Genomic DNA, 24394 nt, shown 5'->3' on the forward strand with positions numbered 1-24394 from the left:
CAAGGAAAACTGCTACTTCAGACACCTGACTTTTTATCACTGAAGCTGGAAAGGAACATTCTGCTACAATGTATTAATATGCACTGGAGTGCTGTATAATGGTGCATACACACGGTCAGATTTTCCTTCAGATCTGTACAATAACGATTGTAAAAATCGTTCAATTGTTCATATCTGAATGAAAATCTGACATAGCTGACATGTTTGTCAGATGAACGATGCGCATTCCCACTTGTCAGAAAACGATATCTGACATCTGATGTGTCTGCAGTCAGATTTGGACGATTCCAATCATTTTTTAAAATCGTTCAATCGTTCCTCTGACACATCTGAACGTGTGTTTGCAGTTATGTACCATAAGGCTCACACGGAGAGCATACGCTAATCCTTTGCTTATTGCAGGACATTTTCTATGTGTACCCTATACACTACATTTTAAAACATTTGGACAGACAATAATATTTCTTAGTTGTTTTTCTGCATGTACAGTGCCTTGCAAAGGTATTCACCCCCCATTTGCATTTTTCATGTTTTGTTGCCTCACAACCTGGAATTAAAACGGATTGTTTGAAGGTGTGCATCATTTCATTCACAGAACATGCCTACAAATGTGAAGTTGTGTTTTTTTTTATATTGTGAATCAAACAACATTTAGGACAACATAACAGAAAACTTCAGCGTGCATAACTATTCACCCCCCTAAAGTCAGTACTTTGGCGCGTCACATTTTGCGGCAATTACAGTTACAAGTCGCTTTGGATAAGTCTCTATGAGCTTGCCACATCTTGCCCCTGAGATTTTTGGCCATTCCTCAAGGCAAAACTGCTCCAGCTCCTTCATGTTGGATGGTTTCTGCTTGTGAACAGCAATCTTCAAGTCTGACCACAGATTCTCAATTGAATTGAGATCTGGGCTTTGACTAGGCCATTCCAACACATTTAAATGTTTCCTCTTAAACCACTCGAGTGTTGCTTTAGCAGTATGCTTTGGGTCATTGTCCTGCTGGAAGGTGAACCTCCGTCCCTGTCTCAAATCACAGGCAGACAAACAGATTTTGCTCAAGAATATCCCTGTATTTAGCACCATCCATCTTTCCCTCGACTCAAATCAGTTTCGCAGTCCCCCCTGCTAAAAAACATCCCCACAGCATGATGCTGCCACCACCATGTTTCACTGTGGGGATGGGGTTCTTGAGGTGATGGGATTTGTTGGGTTTGTGCCAGACATAGCGTTTTCATTTGGTGGCCGAAAAGTTACATTTTAGTCTCATCTGACCAGAGCACCTTCCTCCATATATTTGGGGAGTGGCCCACATGCCTTTTGGCAAACTCAAATTGCGTCTTCTTATTTTTATCACTAAGTAATGGCTTTTTTCTGGCCACTCTTCCATAAAGCCCAGCTCTATGGAGTGTACGGCTTATTGTGGTCACATGCACAAATACACCAGTCTCTGCTGTGGAACTCTGCAGCTCTTTCAGGGTTACCTTTGGTCTCTGTGCTGCCTCTCTGATTAAAGCCCTCCTTGCCCGGTCTGAGTTTTGGTGGGCGGCTCTCTCTTGGCAGGTTTGTTGTGGTACCATGTTCTTTCCATTTGATGATAATGGATTTGATGTTGCTACAGGGGAATCATCAAAGATTTTGATATTTTTTATAACCCAACCCAGAATTTTACTTCTCAACAAATTTGTCCCTGACTTGTTTGGAGAGCTCCTTGGTCTTCATGGTGTGATGCCTCTTGCTTAGTGGTGTTGCAGCCTCTGGGGCCTTTCAGAAAAGTTGTGTTTATACTGAGAGGTCATGTGACACTTACAGAGGTATTCAATTAGATACGAAAAGTCAGAACATTTTCGCCTGTCCGACTTTTTGCCTCATTCGCCTGTTTCAGAGGTTAAATCATTCCATGCGCTTCCCCACTTTACGCCTAATTCAATTGCAAAACAGGTGAAAACGGAATTAGGAGAATAGGAACAGGCGAAAAGTACTGAAAGAATTGGGGAAATCAGTCTGTACCCCAGAAAAAGATGCACTAACATAGGAAATCAATGGAGATGTGTACTAATAGCCCTAAAATAAAACTATTTTGCGTACTTAAGTTGTGTAAATTGCTTGCTATTAGTGTCTTTGTAAAAGTGGTGAAGAATAGCATTAAGCAGTATTTTTTGGTGAAAATAATTAGTCCAGTCAAATTTGGGGTACTTGAAAATGGGTGCTAGCATATTTTTATGACTCTAAAGTGAACTTTTAAAAAACTTGAAAAATCCACCTGCTGCATGCACCCGCAATCCCAAAAACACCTGACCCATCCTCGCAGCCCCCCAAGAAGCCTATTTCACTAGTTTTTTTTGCTTGTCCCCATACTTTTTACCCCAAAAATTCCATGTCTTTTTTGGGGTGTTCTTAGGTGTTTTTTATTTTTTGCAGATTTATCTTTTGGGGGGCTGTCCAAAGGGTTCTCAAAAAAACAGGCGAAAAAGGCTTTTCGCCTCTAATTGAATATGTCTATTAGATGTCGCACAGGTGGACTTAATTTCACTAATTAAGTGACTTCTGAAGGTAATTGGTTGCACCAGAACTTTTGAGGGGCTTCATAGCAAAGGGGGTGATTACATATGCACATGCCAATTTTCAGAATTTTATTTATAAAGATTCTTTTTTATATATATTTTTCTCATTTCACTTCACCAAATTGGACTATTTTGTGCAGATCCATCACATAAAATTCAATTACAGGTTGTAATGTAAAAAAAAAGGTAAAAAGCCAAGGGTGTGAATACTTTTGCAAGGTACTGTATATACCAAGTAATTCTGTTTTTTTATCATAGACAAATATATTAAAACAGTTTTCTATATCATAAGGATGTACGCACATTATTATTTAGAACTATACTCATTTCATATACATCATATTCATAGAAGTCACACCAATCATCTGATCCATATCACCCACATTTTTCCAACACACCTAGATCATGTGCTCCCTTTAAGATCAATAAAACCACTTCCACAAAACAAGGAACTTGCCCAGGCTCTGCTGAACTATACTTACCAGTCCTAACAAACTCATATTAAAGAAATGGTAACAAAGTCCTAATAATATCGGTAGCAGGGGCCGATTTGGGGGTCAGACCCTAGGCACAATATTATTGGGAACCCGCTCCCCCCATCCCCCGTAGACTTCTGGCAAGCTTCCCCCCCTCCAGCTGTCTGGTTTTTTGGCCTTGAACCTACTCTTCCAGGCTTCCAGATTGCACATTTGAATGCTCCCGAGGCTCCAACTGATACGAATCTAATTGTCCAAGCTCCTTGACTGCACAAGCGCCCATTCCTGAGCTCCCCCTGATGCACCATAGGGAATGTAGACTTTGTACTGTATCCATATAGCCACAGCTCAATTGGGGCAGTGAAATACACTGATGCAGGGATTTGCTGTGCCTCCCCCAGCCAGTGGCACCCTCAAACACATGCCTCACGTGCCTAGTGAGAAATACAGCATTACCGGTCCGCCTTTATATCTAATGCATATTGGATGTCAGCAATAAGAATCAAACTAGTTTGTTCCCTCCCTTATTTGAACTGTAACTATACACTGAAATGTACACATATTTATAGGTATTAAGAAAATCAATAGTGCGACTATCGCATATCCTGTTCTGAACTAGCATTTAAATACGGGAGTTACGATGTGCATTCATTCATATAGCTGATTGTACTGCACGCCAGAGCTTGTACACAAGTTATGACCAATCAATGCACCAGACATGTAATAATCTCCCACAAAAGAGCTGGGTTTTAAAGGTCTCCTGCCAGCAGCAGCAGCAGCAGGAGAACCACCTGTAAAACAGCTGTAGCTCAGATTAGCATCTCCTACATAGCAGAATGTCTGATGACTGGACATGCTACTATCTGGGGATATGGGCGTTTACTAGTTAAACGGCTCTTATGGGTGGAAATCTCCTTTAAGGTAATTTTTGAAGCTGTCTGTATTTATCTTGCCCAACAGCAGATGTAGTACAATATTTAGTACAATAGACACAAATCTGCAAATGTATATATTTAATGTGTAAGTAAGTTTATGGTCATTTAACCAGACACCAGCATATGGTATATGGCATTGCGTGTATGATACGTTTCATCATCAGCTAGCAATTCTAGTTTCAGACCAGAGTCACCAACTGGTATTTAAACAGTAGGAAATGATTTAATAGATAGGCACAGATGTGTTCTCATACTCTGCTGCCGCAGTCGCGCCAAACAGCCATTCTCGACGTGCCAGGTCCTGTGCGACTTGCGCCGAGCGCCTTTTTCACTTGAATGTGCGCCTCAGTCACACAAATTAAACAATCAATTGCGACAAAACCGCTTAACGAGACTGCTTTGATTTATTGGATATGTGACACTTGTACATCTGTGTGCGAATGAGTCTGAATCTGTATACAAAGTGCTATGGTGCAGCGGCTTTTCTTCACACTAGGCTCCGTTATGCTTCATCCGCGGCTTTGTACAGATTACTTATTCCTGTGCGGTTATAGCGGCAGCCCAGCGTCTCTGGTACAGATTGAGTGGTGTTTCATTGCGTCCGCAGTGTGAATAATGCACAAATATAAATAAAAAGACTATGCTACACCCTCAGTGAGGCTCACTCGCGCCTAATGGCGTATTGAGGTTTGGTGCATGAGGACACATCTGTAGTCACCTAAAACTTTAATACTGGCAATATGTAGTTTATTAATAATAGATGTACGGTTTCATCTACTCACATGTTTGTGAATCAGGTGACCGCAGGATCTTCTTTGAGTCGTGCCAGACAGTCTTGCAGTCCTCCTGCAGTTTGTAAACCCTCGACTTTCTCCATGACGCAGACTTCAGTTTAAGCAGAGGGCTTCCCTTCAGGAGAAACCTCAGGTCCTCATCATCTTGTAATCCTACACAGACAAGAAGGCAATGAGAAAGAGCATAAAGAGGTTTTTATAAGCTACAAGCCAGCAATATCCCTCAAGATCATAAGTTGCTGTGCGCAATCCGTATTTGGGAGACGGGATTTCAAATGTAAAATTATATATGTTTGAACAGGAATAATTCCACAGCAATTTTTGGGGGGAGGACAATCTTCAAAGTGTAACATATATAATACACAAAGGTTTGGCACATAGTAGACTGTACCAGGGTAGGGTTCCTAACTACATGCCATTGGAAGGGCAGTAGCCTCTTTTAGACATTATTTCTTGAACTCTGGGAGGGAAAGTTATCACGCGCTTGCAATGCCCACCAACAAATACGACAATCATATACCAGTCACTCTGCAACAAAGTGTTTCCACAAAATAATAATATTTTAAAAAAAATTTCTTTGATACTCATGGACCACTGTACACAAAAGCTATGATAAACTGGGCTGCTGATGTGTCCAAAAAGAGACTAATCAATAATTTTACTAATTACAACACAAATGTATTGTATTAAAATTTTATGACTTGTATCTGGTGTGGGTGAGGGTGACTACACATGTTATGCTTAACTATATAATCAGTAGGTCACAAGGCTTTAGGCTTGTACAAGGCTGCTAGGTTTTATTTCAAAGTGGGGGTTTTTCTAAGTGGGACTACATGTACAGCATAACTTAAAGAGTTAGGGCCTGATTCAGAGCCGGATGCAATTAGCGCTCGCTCGTCCTGAAAATAGGGGTGGCTATTCAAATGAACCGTTCGCTGTTTGCGGTCTGTTCACGCCTCTAGGTCTGAACGAGCGAACAAATCTTGCAGACGTTTTTTTGGAAACTACGCCCCCTGGCCGCTCGCATCCTACGTCATGTCCGCTATTTATTAGATTAATCGAGTACATCGAACAGGGTATGAGCTGCTCGCTATTCTTGTGGTTGGTTTTTGCTACCACAATCTTGCGAGCAGTTCTGGCTATAAAATAACCCAGTGACGTGGTCAATGACGCTGCTGTTTTAAATATGCACACCCATAAAACGCCCGTTTTGACCTTTAAGCACGCCTGCGATCGGATCTCCACTCCCCGTTTTCAAGCACCTTCCCCTGTTACCACCCACACACGCCTCATCCTGTCACTCAAATTATCAGGCATTCGCTATTTTGCGAGCACATGAATTTCGCCCGCACTGACTGGTTCGCGCATGCGTATAACGATCTGTACGCATGCGCAGTTGGGCAAACATCGCCCGGAGCGAACGAGCTGCCGCTTACGAGTGGCTCTGAATCAGGCCCTTAGTCAGGAGTTAAGCAGGATGAATACAGGAGGACGACATTTTAAAAGAACTCTCTAAAACTTGGGGAAAAAACAAAGGATCTTCTGAGCTTCTGGAAACCCTGCTACTCAGCCACCAGCTTCCATTATAACCTGGACACACTTTTTGCCAACACCCTGCTTCAGCATTGCAAGCAACTACCTGCTTACTGAACATTTATTATTATTATTATTATTATTATCCTTTATTTATATGGCGCCACAAAGGTTCCGCAGCGCCTTACACAGTACATAAATGAGCACACAAGAAAAACAGTTAATAGTAATACAAAACAATGCAGGACAAGGACAAGGTTATAAACTCAGCTGCAAAACACAAGCAGCAGGACATGAGCAACCAGGTGGTAGGTGCCATTGTAGGGAGTTAGGAGTAAATTATACTATAAGTAGGGGGAGAAGCACGTGAGGATGAGGGCCCTGCTCGTGAGAGCTTACATTCTAAAGGGGAAGGGCAGACAGACAGGGGCGACACAGAGGGGTAGATAGTGAAGAAGGAGCATGGAGCAGTGGGTTAGGATATGTGCTGCGGAATGTGTGTGTATAAGACGACCTGATGTTATGTAAAAATTAAGTCCTTCATACATCTATCTCTATGATAGAAAATAGATTGTTTGTGTTATTTACATGAGAGATGTACAAAGTAAAGTAGAAGCACTTTAATTTGTGTGTTACATTTTAGCATCTATATACAGCCTGACAAGAAATGCAGCTATTATGGGACTGTCCCGCCATCCTAATACAGTAGTGACTACTTTAGTTCCAGCTGCTGGGTGCTATGCCATGCTCCTGTGAGTGGGTGCATCTCACATGCTAGACCCACTCACAAATGGGTGCAGCCATACATGATGTGGTCCCACAGGATGTTGCAGTACCCGGGCCCAGAATTTCTCTTGGCAGCCCTGGAGGTGACAGACAGAACGAGGAGGGAATGGGGCTTAATACTTGTATGTTTGTGTTTCTTCTCTACAATGTTTAAATCATTCCAATACCACTGTCAATTTATCTTTATACCACTGTAGTATCTGCCATTGTTTCACACCTATACCTTTTATTTTTTATATATTCATACTTTATACTAATTCTCAAGTCTTGCAACTTGAACACCTCTAGACTCCTTTTTTGGTTATAATTAGGGGTGAGCGGGTTCGGTTTTACTCGGTTTTACTCGGTTCTTATCGCCACTTTACCGCAATTTCGGCTCGATTTCATTCGCTATCCAAAACACGTGTTCGTCGATAGCCAATAAAAAGATCCGAGTAAAACCGAGTAAAACCGAACCCGCTCACCCCTAGTTATAATATACTATTGTAGTTGTGCCTTTACATCTTCCAGCACTGTTCTTCCTTTTATCTGATTTTGACCTGTACTGCTTTCTCATCTCACACTCATTACTACTACTGACTTTTCCCTCCCCAACTGCCTCATTTACACAATGTCTATTTTCTTCTACTCCTCCCTCACTCAGCTGCTACATTATTTTCTCCTCTACCACCAGTTTTCACCTCATTTCTCAATCCATAGTCCCCTCTACTTTCTCCCCCCTCCTTCCCCTCCCCTGTTTCTCTTCATCACATATAAGTCTCTCCACTGCATCTCCCACAACTCCAGTATTATTAACTCCTCTTCCACCATGGTCCTGCTGCACTACCACTAAACTCTGCACCCTCTCTTTTCTCCAAGTTACCTATCCTTCCCCCCCCCCCACACCACACTAAACCTCCACCTTACCCACCACCTGCTGTCACCCTTCCTCATTCAGAAGCCAGCCACATAACCCCACACTCCTTATCCTCCTTCTCTAGATCAATATCACCTCCACACTACATCAACCCTAATAATCTCATTCTCTTCTCGCCTCTTGACTTTGTCCCTCTCTCCTGTTCCCTCTGGAAAGCCAGTTTTGTCTATAATAAACTGGTCTCCGTTCATGAGCACTTCATCTACAATGCCTTGATTCTCCTTGCCATCACCAAACCCTGGCTATACCCACTCTGACACCACTGCTCCTGCAAAATTCCTCCATCACTTGGCTTCCTGTCTCTTAATCTTCAAATGGGCCCTCAAGACCCATTTCTTCCTCACTGCTCTCCAGCGCTCATCCTAACCCACTACTCTATGCTCCTTCCTCACTATCTAGCCCATCTGTGTCACCCCTGTTTGTCTGACCCTCCCCTCAGAATGTAAGCTCTCACGAGCAGGGCCCTCTTTCCTCACGTGCTTCTTCTTGCCTTACTTTTACTTTCATTTACAATGGCACCTAAAACTGCTTACTGACACCCTGCTGCTTATTTAGGTGTTATGCAGCATTGTTTATAAATCATGTACTTGTCCTGCATTGTCTGTACTGTTAATAATTGTTGTCTTGTGTGCTCATTTGTTTCTGTACTTTGTAAGGCGCTGCGGAACCCTTGTGGCGCCATATAAAGGATAATAATAATAATAATAATAATAATAATAAATGAAAAACTGGGTACACGACCGTGCGACCCAGCAATCGATGTAACGATACACACTGTATAATCTATAGTGTATGACGGCACAACGTACCGTTACATGCTGCATGTAAAAGCACTGCATGCTTCACTGCATTGTCCGATCAGCTGTGCACGACAGCGGATTGGATGATGCGATGAACGACGGCCAGGAATGACAGATCGGGCGTATACATTATACGATGTATATGATATATTGTTCCGACCAGAGTCGGAACGAGATATCATATAAGATGCATCGCATAGCGTGTATCCAGCTTTAAAAACGCAATGTAATCCACACCCCCCCCCCAAAAAAAAAAAAATACACACACACACACATATATATATATATATATATATATATATATATATACACATATACACACACACAGTATATACATATGTACACACACACGAATATCAATTGTTTTTTTTTTCAACTTTATATAGTAGTGGACTATATGCACAACAATATTAATAAAATCACATAGTTGACCCAGAATAAAGAAAATTCCAACCAGTGACCTAGAGCAGGTTGTAAATATATATATATATATATATATATATATATATATATATATATATATATATAATTAGTCTCTTTGAATATGCAAACCTGGGAAAATAGGAACACACGCTTCTGAGCCATCAATGGCTTTCAGAGACCAGGAGGAACTAAAGTTCCACAATTCATGTTAAGTGTCTGTAAATATAAAGATACAAATATAGTCAAATCGTTTAGACCGAAAGACTAAAATAAATGTAGCGGCCACTGAATAGATGTTGGAAAAAGAATTAATCTTCATATTACAAAACACAAAATATGAACATATACAGTACAAAGACATCTAACCAGTGACTGGACATCAATTCAAGATATTGCATATTACCGTCTTATACGAATGTATAAACTTCATGTTAATAGAGTTTGTACATGAGACCCTAGCTATACAACAATGCTAACTGCTGTGCCACCCAGCTGCCCATTCTGTTACAGTGGAATAAGTAACTCACAACATGACAAATCCATTACAGTATATGCCTTATTGCTATAACATTTGTGGTAAGCAGTACATGTTGCAGTTATTCAGAGAACATGCTCAGTCTAATGCATGACAACAAGAACTGGGTAATTCCTGAAAAATCACTTTTCATGGAAATCTACACAAAGTCATTTCATAGGTTCCAAATGATAACTGGAATGAAGACAAAAAATATGTAAATTTGTATTAAGGATTAAAATATATTTATGGGTCTTTGAAAAGTGGAATAATAATGTAGACGTAGTGGTGAAGACTACACAGTGACCTAGAACAAAATGTTTTATATTTCTCTGCATCTTCCATCAAAATTAGATTCTAAAATGGTTTATTAAAAAAAGACCTCTCTCCTTGAGATGTGTACAGCTACGTTGCATGTTTTGTCAAGGTAAAATTAAGTCAACAACACGCATCAATAAATTTATGTCTCTAGTGACCAATTTGTGAATTACACAAATAGGAAGAATGGTTGTACAACCATCAGCTTTAGAACACTGGGCCTGATTCAGCAAGGATCGCGCACAGTTGCTATTATTAGTCGTGAAATGCAAATGTTTGCAATCGCATTGCGATCATAGCTTACCACATCCGTATACTGGGGCAACATAGCAAAATAATCTGTAACATTGAGTAACATCGGACCCATACGCACAGATAAGGCGGGTCACACCACACTCAGGAATCGCTAACTGCAGGTCATGCTATGAGGCCTCAGGCTGTGTATGGTATTGCAGTGGATAATTTATGCACACCCCTGCAATGCCGTCCCAACGCACTGGCACGCCTGCGTTCGTCCGACCACCCCCCGTCACCACCCACAAACGGCTCTTCCTATCAATCACTGTGCTCGGGGTCTGCGTAGCCTCTGCAAACGCATTTCCCATCGCAATTGCTGGATTTCGCACTGCAATGCATGCGCAATGCAAATTAATCGACCGATTGTGTGCGTCTTTGCGAGAGCGATCCTTGCTGAATCAGGCCCACATTTTACTAGGTAAGATGACATAAATAGAAACATTAACCAGACAAGAAAAATGCCTGCATCAAACACATACCAACTATCCAGGCATAACTTTAGTAATAGTAAAGAAAAAAAAATTATGCCTGACAAAGAAGAAAATCTAATTATAAAATAGTACAATTGTGGTCTGATTTGTTTATACCAACTGCTCCCCATATCTATGGTGCTCCAGCCAGGTCAAAGAGAACACATGCAGTGTCTCCAATAAAGGTCCTTGCCAGCAGTTTACTAAAACAATCAATTACAGACATTTCTTGGGCGATTCAATTCATACATAGGGAATTTACTTTCTGCAATAATACCCGTGTTAGCCATTTCCCGGACTTAGTTGGCGTGATGCAGCTGTCAGGTCGAGACTAAACTCGAAGCTCCACTTACCACGGATTTCTGCTCGCACCCTCCTGCAGCCTCTAGGCTAGTCGCGGGACGTAATTGAAGAGCTCAGGAGCTAAATTCCTGTGTATGAATTGAATCGCCCCTCTTAGAACAATTCTAAATGAAATCAGAGAAATCTCCGACTCGGCCACCGCTAGTGATTCTCGGGCATGTTAGTGCTATCACAATTGGTCTTTTCAAGTATAACAACATTATACGAGATATTTTCCCCAAGTCCACCCAGAAACATTGCATATATTGTCTCATCATACACATAAGCGCCACTCAAATGTAAGACTTGCTGGACAAATGGTCTAAAATAGCTGTTCTCCATCCAGGGTTACAAGTACCCCCAGGAATACTCAGTGTGACGTTCAGGTGTATGGGAAAAATCTTCTGTATTGGCGAGGAATGTCCAGGTGGACTAGACAACAAGGGAAAGCAGAGCCCTAGGGATCTCTAGCCCAATGCATCAAAATAGGACACGAACAGAATGGAAAGTCTATCCCTGCAATTCTTAGACTTTAACATAGATTTAAAAACAGTAAGTAGGTATATGTGGAGTTTTAGTGTAAATTTTAAAATGTAATAGATCCACAGTTGACACCAAATATTTCACTTGCGAGGAGACCTGGAAAACATGCTCTGTTAGCACCATAGGCTGTCTTGTGTATTCTCTAAAGTCCTTTGCAGAGACATTGCTTTTTTTTTATCTGTGCTGTGAACATTAATGTGTGTTATTGGCAAAATATATCTATAATTATTATACAGAGGACATGCTACTTATGCTAATGTGTGCGCTCGATAGGGACAGCGTTACTGCATTTGAACTATAATGCATTCATTGAATTACAATATATAACGTAAAGCAGTTATCCAGCGCCCTCTAGAAGTGGGGGTGTTTTGAGCAGCTCTCAATTAGGCTGGTGTCTGTTAGGATACCATACAATAATAATAATTACAATAGTAACACTTCTGGCAGATCTAACTACCACACCCTCACTGCATGAACAACATCCTGAAATCCACCAGACTCCAGGAATCCATCAGAATCATAGCTGAACTTACTTCCAGCAATAGGTAGATCATTAGATAGATAGATAGATAGATAGATAGATAGATAGATAGATAGATCTCTAAAGATGTGGGCTAGGCTGCTTTTGATTGTCCCCCGGATCGCTAGGTGTGCACAGCGGACACGTTTTGTAAGTGTCCAGGAGACATCCTACAAGCTTCGGCAGCAGCCTTTCAAATCCTCCCCCTATATGTTAGGGGTAGAGGTGAGGGCAAGATTCACCATACTGGACATTGATCATTCAGTTGGGTGGTAATGTACTGTTCATCATATCATCTTAAAGTCTTGCTGACTGTCTACTAAATACTAACCTATTCATACTACTGGCTGCGACTGCCTACTAACAATATCTGCTTACTGACTGCGATGATATATTATAACATCTAACACTGTGCGTCATTTTATTTGATTTTTCTTGAACTACTGGTGATATGATATCTGATGTTCTCTGACCCAGAACTATTGAGAAGAGGTTCACGTTTTAGTATTTTTATAGAGCCGGATCCGTGCATGTTCCATCCATTTTGATAATATATATGTTTTTTTAATTATTATCCATCGGTGTACTATAGATCGATTGATCTAGGTTTTAATGTGATTATGTGCAATAAATTCTAAATATTTTTCAAATCAGCAGCCATTAGACAGTGCTCCCATTTCTTTCTTTGATATTGTAATGTGTAGGGTCTATAGTAATAGAAAAAAGAAACAACAACCCCCACAACATAATTATAGTTTATGTGCCAGGTCAGTGTGTGAATTTCATTCCTCATCAGCAGAAGGGGTATGGTAACATCATCTCACACAGTATAAAGTCATTATAAAATATCTAGATAAATGTTCAACGAGTCCAGACACATACTAGAGCACCACCGAGTGTAAGATCAGTATTTAGGAATTGCCCATCGTGCCCATTTCAAGTGATAATACCATTATGATTTATGTGTGTCTATTAGGTAAAAATAACCTAGGGCAGTGGTTCCCAAACTTTCCTGATTCACAACACCCTTTTTCATGGCACCCCTAGGCCAAAAAAACTTTCTTATTGAGTAAGTCAGAAACAAATATTAAATTAAGTAAATTATGCTAATTAGGGATGAGCGGGTTCGGATTTCTGAAATCCGAACCCCCCCGATCCGAGTCGTATCTCAGGCTCGACTTTTCCCGCCTGACTCGGAACTGAAATCGAGGCAAAACATCATCATCCCGCCTTCCGGATCTCGCGGGTTTTGGATTCTATAAAAGGTCCCCGCGTCGGTGCCATTTCTCACTCCGGCTGTGGACAGTGAAGAGGGAGGGTGGGAGCTAGGGCTGGCTGGGCTGTGTTGTGCTGCTGTCATAAGGGCTGGCTGGGCTGTGTTGTGCAGTCAGTTGTCCATAGGGGCTGTGTCCGCTCCAAAGTCTATAGGGGCTGGCTGGACTGTGTTGTGCAGTGTCCTATAAAGGCTGTAGTCCTAAAGGGGTGCTGTAGTATTGTCCAGGGGGTGATCTGTGCATCAGGGGTGCTCCCCCAAAGTGAACTCCAAATGGTGTGTTTGTGAATTGTGTGCGCAGTAGCCGCACGTGCATCAAAAAGTAACGCCAAGCGTGCGCCTGTGTCATAAGTAAAGGGCCGGCTGCCTTGACCGTTAAAGGGTACTGTAACACCCCAAAGTGCACTCCAAACAAAAGAAAAAAAATATTTTCTGTGTTTGTGAATTGTGTGCACTGTGGCTGCACGTGCATCAACAAAGGAGCAGCGTGCGCCTGTGTCCCATAAGTCTGTTAAAGGGTGGTGTAACCCCCAAAGTGCACTCCACAAAAAATAAACAATTCTTTTTTTTCTGTGTTTGTTTGTGTGCGAAATGTATGCGCAGTAGCTGCACGTGCATCAACACAGCAGCAGCGCCAAGCGTGCGCCTGTGTCATAAGTCAAGGGCCGGTTTGGACATCTGGTCCGGACTGAAGGACGTGCCAACAATTTCTGACATGTCTACTGTCACTGCATATGATACTGTCACCATTGACAGAATGGTGGAGGATTACATCGGAGACAGCATCCAAGTAGGCATGTCAGACAGTCCGTACCATTACTGACAGGAAAAAGAGGCAATTTGGAGGCCCCTGTACAAACTGGCTCTATTTTACCTGAGTTGCCCCCCTCCAGTGTGTACTCCGAAAGAGTGTTTAGTGCAGCCGGGAACCTTGTCAGCAAAAGGCGTAGGAGGTTGCTTCCACAAAATGTGGAGAAGATGATGTTCATAAAAATTAATTATCAACTCTTCCAGGGAGACCAGCCTCCAGAACGTACAGAGGGACCTGTGGTGGTGGATTCCAGCGGGGACAAATTAATACTCTGTGAGGATGAGGATGTACACAACACTGAAGAGGGTGAGGAATCGGTGGATGAGGAGGATGAGGACGACATCTTGCCTCCGTAGAGCCAGTTTGTGCAGGGACAGCTTAATTGCCAGCTTGTTTTGTGGGGGCCCAAACGAACCAATCATTTTAGCCACAGTCGTGTGGCAGACCCTGGTGCTGAAATGATTGGTTTGTTAAAGTGTGCATGTCCTGTTTATACAACATAAGGGTGGGTGGGAAGGCCCAAGGACAATTCCATCTTGCACCTCTTTTTTTTCTTTGCATTATGTACTGTTTGGGGCCTAGTTTTTCAAACTGCCATCCTGTCTGCCACTGCAGTGTCACTCCTAGATGGGCCACGTGTTTGTGCCGTCCACTCGTGTCACTTAGCATAGTCATCCAGCTACCTCGGTGCAACCTTTTGGACATAAAAACACTATTGTGAGGTGTTCAGAATAGACTGGAAATTAAGGTTACTGAGGTTAATAATAGCATAGGAGCAGAAAAACCCACAAATTCTATGATTTTAGCTGTTTTATGCTTTTTTTTAAAAAAAAATACAGATCCAAAACACAAAACCCAGAACCCAAAACACGGAAGGGTGGTTTTGGCAAAACCAATCCAGATCCAAAACACGAAGAAAGATCCAGATCCAAAACACAAAAAGTGGCCGGTGCACACCCCTAATGCTAATCTGTCATCATTAGGTACAGTTATGTGCTTGGAGAGCAGGGTTTGTCCATATATTCTATTATTGGCAGCCCCAGCACTGGTTTTGCCCATCACATTGACCATAACATAATTTGATTTGTCCTGAACCACAAACCCGTGGCACCCCTGCAAGTGCTCCGCGGCACCCAGATTGGGAATCACTGATCTAGGGGCTGGAATATTTATGTTGCATTCTAGTTTAAAACACAAAGTAAAGATTCCAGCAAAATGAAGAAAAAAAAAAAAATGGCCTATACTGACTAATAGGTCTTAATCTGTTGTGAAAGGTGTGTGTGTATACTGGATATTATACATGCACACTGTACATCAGCGAGAATGTTGCTTTAACAATGTGAAGCCAGCCAAACACACACAGGGCCTGATTCACAGGTGGACACTAATCGCATTGCAGCTGAGACTTAAGTTGGGTACACACACAGACTATGTCGGTGCGATATATCGTTTCCGGATGAATTGGAACGACATATCGACCGCATCACTCAGTGTGTACTGGCAATATGCATGCTACTGCGGTCGCATAAGGTATCGTCCGGTCGGCTGTGCTGCACGTCCAAGCGGAAGATATGCATGCGGCCCCATCACAGGTAATGAAGGATGGAACGAGGGATCGTTCCGTCGTTCATTACCTCGTCCTAAGGTGTACCCGAGGTACGATATGTCGGCCAGACATATCGTACCGTTACACATCGCTCAGTGTGTACCCGGCTTTAGTACACAATGGTTTTGCACTTCCGTACAAAAATGCACCATCGGACGCACCATCGATCCTTTGAGCAGAGGCTCCGGAAGTCAGCTTCCGAAGCCTCTGCATCTGCCTACACAGACGCAGTTGCACGCTGAGACACGCCCCAGCAATGGTTGTGCCACGCCTGCATTTGACTTACCACCCAGTTACCTCCCACACACGGCCACTGACTGTCGATCACTCTGCTGTCAAGTCCACACTGCGACCACATGCATAGTACTAAAATAATCCCTGAACCCCACAAACATACTGTAGGCATTGCATGTGCTCCGATTCAGGTCCACAATTCTTATGAAGTTCTTATTTGAAGATTGCCAGGACTTTATAGCACCCATATACGATTGTTTATTGGCACCAAGAAGGTATTCTATCGCTGTTAAATCAGTCCAACAACATTGTAAATCATTAATATGTCAAAGTTTTAATCAACTGTCAATCAGCATACACAGAGAACAGCATAACAAGGCTGATAAGGGAAAGCTCTGATTGTACACATGGCTGTACACACAGGTTAAGCTTTTACATTTTAAATGCAGACTGCAAAGGCTAAAATATGGCAGCTTGGCATAAGTTTCTCCTTAACCCACAGGTGGTTACACCTCTAAGCTGGCCACACACCTAAGGAATGTCTTTCCAACCATCCGACTAGTTGGAACGAAAATCTAATAAAGTATGATAACAAATGGCGACCAGCTGTTGGAAAACTGATGAAAACAGTCGTTCAGACAAACTGGTTAAATCTATTTCATTTAACCAATTTGAACAACCGTTTTCCAGTGTTTGGGATTAAATGGTGGATTGTTATTTGCTCCCATACTTTACCACATTTCCATTCCAATAGCCACCTAGGTGAATGGTTGGAAAGATACTCTTTAGGTGTATGGCCAGGTTAAGTCCAGGCACCTTTTTGTGCTTTCCCTTTAAAATTACTTTTCAGTTCCACATTCAACCCAAACAGTTTTTTTTTTTTTGGGACACGGTATTTGCATCTAAATTGTTGTAAAATAGATAGCGGTTTATTTTGCAGCTATGAGCTTGGGAAAACCAGACAAAGTTCACACAAAAATAAATGTTACTTTTCCATAATCTTCCCATAGTTCTTTTTATATATTCTGTGGAATAGCAGAAAATGACTTTGTAACATTTTATTCTTGTTCTCCCAAGTACAAGGATATGAGATGTCAGGACTTTTAATCCAAGTCTGAGGGATATACAGTGCATCCGGAAAGTATTCACAGTGCTTCACTTTTCCCACATTTTGATATGTTACAGCCTTATTCCAAAATTGAATAAATTCATTTTTGTCCTCAAAATTCTACACACAATACCCCATAATGACAACGTGTAAAAAGTTCTTTGGTTTTTCTTTTTATTAAATTTGCAGAAATCTCAAACTAAGAAATCACATGTACATAAGTATTCACAGCCTTTGCCATGAAGCTCAAAATTGAGCTCAGGTGCATCCTGTTTCCACTCATCATCCTTGAGATGTTCCTAGAGCTTAATTGGAGTCTACCTGTGGTAAATTCAGTTGTTTGGACATGATTTGGAAAGGCATACACCTGTCTATATAAGGTCCCACACTTGACAGTGAAAGTCAGAGCACAGACCAAGCATGAAGTCCAAGGAATTGTCTGTAGACCTCCAAGACGGGATTGTCTCGAGGCACAAATCTGGGGAAGGGTACAGAAAAATATCTGCTGCTTTGAAGGTCCCAATGAGCACAGTGGCCTCCATCATCAGTAAATGGAAGAAGTTTGGAACCACCAGGACTCTTCCTAGAGTTGGCCGGCCGTCTAAACTGAGTGATCACGGGAGAAGGGCCCTAGTCAGGGAGGTGACCAAGAACCCGATGGTCACTCTGTCAGAGCTACAGCATTCCTCTGTGGAGAGAGGAGAACCTTCCAGAAGGACAACCATCTCTGCAGCAATCCACCAATCAGGCCTGTATGGTAGAGTGGCCAGACGGAAGCCACTCCTTAGTAAAAAGCACATGGCAGCCTGTCTGGAGTTTGCCAAAATGCACCGGCAGGTCTCTCAGACCATGAGAAACAAAATTCTCGGGTCTGATGAGACAAAGATTGAACTCTTTGGCGTGAATGCCAGGCGTTATGTTTGGAGGAAACCAGGCACCGCTCATTACCAGGCCAATACCATCTCTACAATGAAGCATGGTGGTGGCAGCATGATGCTGTGGGGATGTTTTTCAGCGGCAGGAACTGGGAGACTAGTCAGGATAAAGGGAAAGATGAATGCAGCAATGTACAGAGACATCCTGGATGAAAACCTGCACCAGAGCGCTCTTGATCTTAGACTGGGGTGACGGTTCATCTTTCAGCAGGACAATGACCCTAAGCACACAGCCAAGATATCAAAGGAGTGGCTTCAGGACAACTCTGTGAATGTGCTTGAGTGGCCCAGACAGAGCCCAGACCGGAATCCAATTGAACATCTCTGGAGAGATCTGAAAATGGCTGTGCACCGACACTTCCCATCCAACCTGATGGAGCTTGAGAGGTGCTGCAAAGAGGAATGGGCGAAACTGCCCAAAGATAGGTGTGCCAAGCTTGTGGCATCACATTCAAAAAGACTTGAGGCTGTAATTGCTGCCAAAGGTGCATCAACAAAGTATTGAGCAAAGGCTGTAAATACTTATGTACATGTGATTTTTTGGTTGTTTTTATTAATTACATTTGCAAAAATCTCAAAAAAAAAAAAACCTTTTGGCTTAGTACATAGCTCCCTTAGGGAGTCATGGGAACAGAACACAGAGATGTTTTTTAATCTACGTTTTTATAGCAGACACTCCAGTGAGTCCGTAATCACTGGCATAATGCTTCCCCTTTAGTGGACACAAGGGGGTTGCATACAGAGTCTGATTTACATGCTTATTCTGTTTCAGGTACTATAGCATCTGCATTTACCACTTTATGTCAACTACAGAGGGGGTACGAACAGAAGGACCAATAACCAAGTGTAATCTCCATGATCATGGTTTCTTCCTGGTCCTTGTGGTACAGAGCTGTGACACGAACCACGGAACACTGGGAAATACAGGTGCATGAAGGTCTCCAGCGATAAAAGGACAAGGCATGTTGATTTTCCACCCTACTTGAGAATACTTTTATGTTGTAACTTGTTTTATTTTTTTTGTGTTAAAAAAATATATGTCATATATTGTTTCAGGAACAGGCAATAGAAAACACACAGTGGAAGGGCAGTGACAAGTAAACACAGCTACACCCATAAGAGGCCCCAGCATATTCTGCAAAAATATTAGATTACTTCAGATATATATATCTATCCCAAAAAATAAGATTAGAGTAGAAAGGGCTCATAGTGTAGCATACCCTTAAATAAGGTGCAAATAACTGAGTACATTAAGTAAAATAGGCTTATCTGATAACACTTCCCTATCTTCTAAATTCAGGTATCCATAAACGCTGGTCACCAGAAGCATATACTACAATAAACATATAAACACACTACAGTGCAATGCCATAAGATAATATACATTTTTATTCAAAAGAGGAGGAACTCCCAATTAAAATATGCTCAGAAGAGAGAAAACAATATAGGCTTATCTGAATCCTCCTCCACGTCTGGAAGGATCTCCATAATTGCTCTCCTATATCACAAATAGTATCATCACATCATAAAATGGCTATAAAGTCACAGAACCCTCCCCCCCCCCCCAAAAAAAAAACAGGTAAAAGTCTCCAAACATTAATACAGTGGGAGGCCACCTAATGTCCTGTGTAACCAAACTTCATCAGTTGATGTTGTGTGGAGTAGTTTCAACAGCAGAGTTCGGTCAACGTTTGTCCAGATTTTTACGTTTTGGAGGTATTCTAGTGGTGCATGCAGCGGATAAAAATGCATCCACTGTGTTCGGGAACTAAAAATAGTGTTATACTATGGAGGGCATGGCCATATCCAGCATGATGCGGTCATGCCCCCATCGTGATGTGCCCAGAATGCCATGACGACACTGAGTACAAAGTAAACTATGATCTATCTCAAAGCTTTGCTTGTAGCAATCAATCAACGCTCTGTTGTAGCAAAAACAAAAGTAGAGGGTTTTGTCTATGCTTTTAATACATGTTATTTTTGGGGGGGGGGTTTTGGGGGGGGGGGGGGAGGTTTAGAATTACTAGAGTGTACTGTTATTTTCCATGTTCTTCCTGCTTAGCTAGTTTATATGTTTGGAATCTTAAAATAGCTAGACACCTGCAGATTATAAACCAAAACTAATAGGAATGAGTAGATACCTTATAGTACAATAGTGTACTGCAAAGTCAATTTAGTAATTTTGCAATATACTTTGCACACTGTATTACAAAATTATATTTTGATTATGGATTTCCTTTAACCAATCGAACCTATGAAATAAGGAAGTTGCAATCATGCCAACATCTCTTGGTGCAGAATTTTCTAGAGGAATTAGCCCAGGCAATAAAGAATCAGTTCTCTGGCATATCTCCAGGCCCTTGATGGCTTCTCAGCGGGATATTACAGAAGATTCTCTCCACACTTGATCCCCTACCTGCACTCCATTTAAGGCATCTCTCCAGGGTACCAGCTTTCTACATTCTATGCTAGAAGCACATTTATAGTTATACATAAAGAAGGAAACGATCCCCATAACTGTTATACCCTGACACATCTCCCAAACTTTGGGCTGTTAAGCGACCTATCAATTAGCAGATAAATTGAATGAATTTATCTGCTAATGGATAGGCCCTGAACGGTGACAGATGCACACTCCCGCAGCCGATAAATTTTATCTTTCATCTCTCCAACATGTTGGTCAATTATCGCATATCGCTGCCAGATATTAGAAATATCTGGCAGTTTATATGCGGTAAACGTCGAACGACGAATGATATTAACAGCAGCTACAAAGCACTGGAGAGAAAAAAATCCACTCCCTGAATGATGTCATGCGATATCATTCATCTTTTGCAAAAATCTGTCATGTACATGACAGATATCTTTCAGCACAGCCACCAAAATTTGCAATAGATATCTTTTGTCTTTCATCGTTCAGAAAAACATCTGCTAATGGATTGGCCCTTTTATTGAGATAACAGCCGAAGACCGTTTTTCCCCCCCTGATTTAATGTGGCTTCCCGGTACTATGAAACCATTAGTGCACCGTTTTTCAACCACTGTACCAAGGCACTAGTGTGCCGCAAGTGGTTGTCAAATGTGCCGCAACGGTCAGCTTAGTGCACTTGTACTGTAGTGAGTTTTATTCCTGAGGAGGCCAATGTAGTGAGTTTTATTCATGTGGAGGCCAATGTGTATGGCCGCATCTCTGGATGGTGCGCCTTGGCAATTTTAAAATCTTGTATAGTGTGCCTCGAGTTGAAGAGGGTTGAAAATCACTGCTTTAGGGTCTGGTCTTTCCAAGGCTATTCACACCTGGCCTAAATCGGTTGCCCTTATAAATGAGCTGTCACTTGCCTCCCCATTTTTTCGATGGTAGGGATAGCTAAAGCAATTCCACATCTACATCTTGAAACATGTACTAGAGGAGGTCTTCTTTCAGTGGGTGATATCCTTTCATTCAATGGGCTAGTTTCCTTTTCATACCTCCAACAATATCATAACGTCCCCAAGAGGGATGCAGGAATACCTGCACTTGAGGCGCTGGCTTCAATGTAACTTGTCTGCCCCTTTGAAGAAAAAAAAACACCTTTTCCAACGTATATTCTGTCCCAATTTCAGTCATCCAACCATAAAGGTGTAATATCCTTGTGGTATCGTCTACTGGTATCGGAGGCTAGGAGGGGGGAGACTGGACTGTCAGGTCAAATGCGAAAGGGATCTAAGGGCCTGATTCAGCAAGGATCGCAGTTGCTTATACGCACGCAATCAGCCGATTGTTGTGAACTGCGCATGCATCACAATGCGCGAACTAGCTATTTCGATCGGGGCTGTGATAGCAGAGGCTACGCAGACCCATAGCAGAGTCATTGACATAAAGTGCCGTTTGTGGGTGGTGTCGTGGGGGTGGTCGGGCGAACACAGATGTGCCAGTGCATTGGGACGGCGTTGCATGGGCGTGCACAAATTATCCACTGTGATACCATACACAGCCTGAGGCCTCATAGCGTGCGCTGAAGTAAGCAATTCCTGATTGAGGTCTGACCTGCCTTAACTGTGCGTATGGGTCCAATGTTACTTAATGTTACTGATTATTTTGCTATGTTGCCCAAGTATACGGATGTGAGTAAGGGGAAGTGGGCATCCTTATGTTGGGCTGCGATCGCAATGCGAATGCAAACATTTACATATAACTGCTGATATTAGCAACTGCGGTGCGTGCACATAAGCAGAATAGTGATCCATAGTGAATCAGGTCCTAAGACTCTGTAAACTGAGCGATGTCGGACGCGTTGCTGGGGGGTGGTTAGCGGGGACATGCTGCATTCAGGACCATGCATCGCTAACAATATCCCCAGATTGAGCTGCATGTACAGACGACTGGGGATATCGTTTACGAACCTTGGGGGCGAGCATCGTTCATCACATAGTACATACACGCTGGACGATTTGTACGATATATTGATCAAAGATGTCGTTGTCGTACAAAAATATCGTCCAGCTTGTACGGGCTTAACTGAGGATGATTGGGTGGTTATATTTTGTACATGCTTTAAGGTATTTCCAGGTTATAAATCACTGAGAAATGTGTTTTTTTTTTTTTTAAACTGATTCATAAAGCATATTTTACCTCGGACAGATAACATAAAATTTGTCCCTCAGCCTCCAAATATTGCTGGAGAAACTGTGGATATGTAGGTGATACCCTCCATATTTTTTGGGGTTGTCTACTTCTTCATTCTTTTTGGGAGGAAGTGTTTGACTATATAAGCCAGAAAGCATGTCTGTCTGTTTGTCCTTTATGCATGGCCAGATTTGTGGACCTTGCTCCACCAAATTTTGCAGGGTGGTGTAGTTTGAACAGGATTAGATTTTTGCCTAGGTTTGAACTTTGTCAGGGCCACACACTGTCAAAAAATCCCTAAAGATGGGGACACACTTAAATTACACAGGTTCCAGAGCTGGCTCAAGCGGAAATTGTCAGTCTACCGAAAAAATCTGTGTGAAAGCTACAAAAGTATCCTTTTAACCTCACAGTCTGAGCAAGTGTCAAACTTTAGGACTCATGCAAGTTCATATTAAATCCAGAGTTAGTCCTTGTTAAAGTGACCATATAAATCAGTCAGCCCTCTCTGTTTGCATGCAAGGGTGTAATCTAGAACTTTGGGGGCCACATAGCAAGATCTTAAAAGGGCCCCCCCAGAGGTAAAAAAAAAACAAACACATACATTTGCTCCCACACAGAGCCCATTCATGTTATGCCACGCAGTAGTACCCCTTATACACATTATGCCACGCAGTAGTGCTCATTATACATTATGCCACACAGTAATGCCGCTTACACATCACACAGTAATGCCCTTTACAGATTATGCTACATAGTAGTAGTGCCCCATATAACACATTATTCCACACAATAATAGTACCCCTTACACACACACACACGTAAAAAAACAACACATACATTTGCCCCAACAGCCCATTCATGTTATGCCACACAGTAGTACCCTTTACACATTATGCCACACAGTAATGCTCCTTATATTACACAGTAATGCTCCTTACACATTATGCCACAGTAATGCAATTTAAAAATTATGCCACATAGTAGTATAACATATTTTTACAAACAATAGTAATGCCCCTTATAATATTATGCCACACAGTAACGCCCTTTACACATTATGGCCCTCAGCAACTCACCTCCACATCTCCCTCCAGCAACCTCTCGCCTTCCCCTGTCTGCCATCAGCAGCCAGCAGATGTGGATTTGGGGCTGGGCCGTCAGCCAACTACAGCAGGCAGACATAGATGAACAGTGCCAGTGAAATTTGATTCTGGCACCAGTCATGAGCCAATCGGAGCTCGCCTCCCAACCAGCAGCAATGTCTCTCCATGTCTGGGCCGGACCAAATCAACACCGCTGCCACCCAGGCCCCCCTCGGCGGCCCTGACTGGACTGGCCCACCTTGTGTGCGTGACTGGGTGCAGGGGGAGCAGTGGGCCACAGAGGCAGCTTGGGCACCATAGCAGTGGCACCCCTTGCACCCACGGTAGTTACGTCACTGTTTATATGAATGTTAGCAAACAGTGGGGTCCGTTTCAGGATCATTGAAATGGGGTTATAGGCGAGGACAATGTATACAAATAAAGGCTCCAGGTGTACTTCAGGGTCCAGTATTCAACCCCGGCAGCACCAGGAATCCCAGCTAGT

The 24394-nt window shown here is 42.3% G+C and overlaps 1 protein-coding gene across 2 annotated transcripts in view; it reads right to left on the bottom strand.

Moving 5' to 3' along the window:
- PLCD1 (phospholipase C delta 1) overlaps window positions 1-24394 on the bottom strand; it is a 158920-nt gene that overhangs the window by 81490 nt on the left and 53036 nt on the right. For both annotated transcript variants that reach the window (XM_088446420.1, XM_088446419.1), the window contains exon 2: window positions 4758-4922. In XM_088446420.1, coding sequence (XP_088302546.1) covers window positions 4758-4922 — 165 coding nt within the window. The remainder of the gene's footprint in view (window positions 1-4757; window positions 4923-24394) is intronic.

This window comes from Taudactylus pleione, unplaced genomic scaffold (genome assembly GCF_031769625.1).
Source record: "Taudactylus pleione unplaced genomic scaffold, aTauple2 ptg000398l, whole genome shotgun sequence".
NCBI lineage: Eukaryota > Metazoa > Chordata > Amphibia > Anura > Myobatrachidae > Taudactylus > Taudactylus pleione.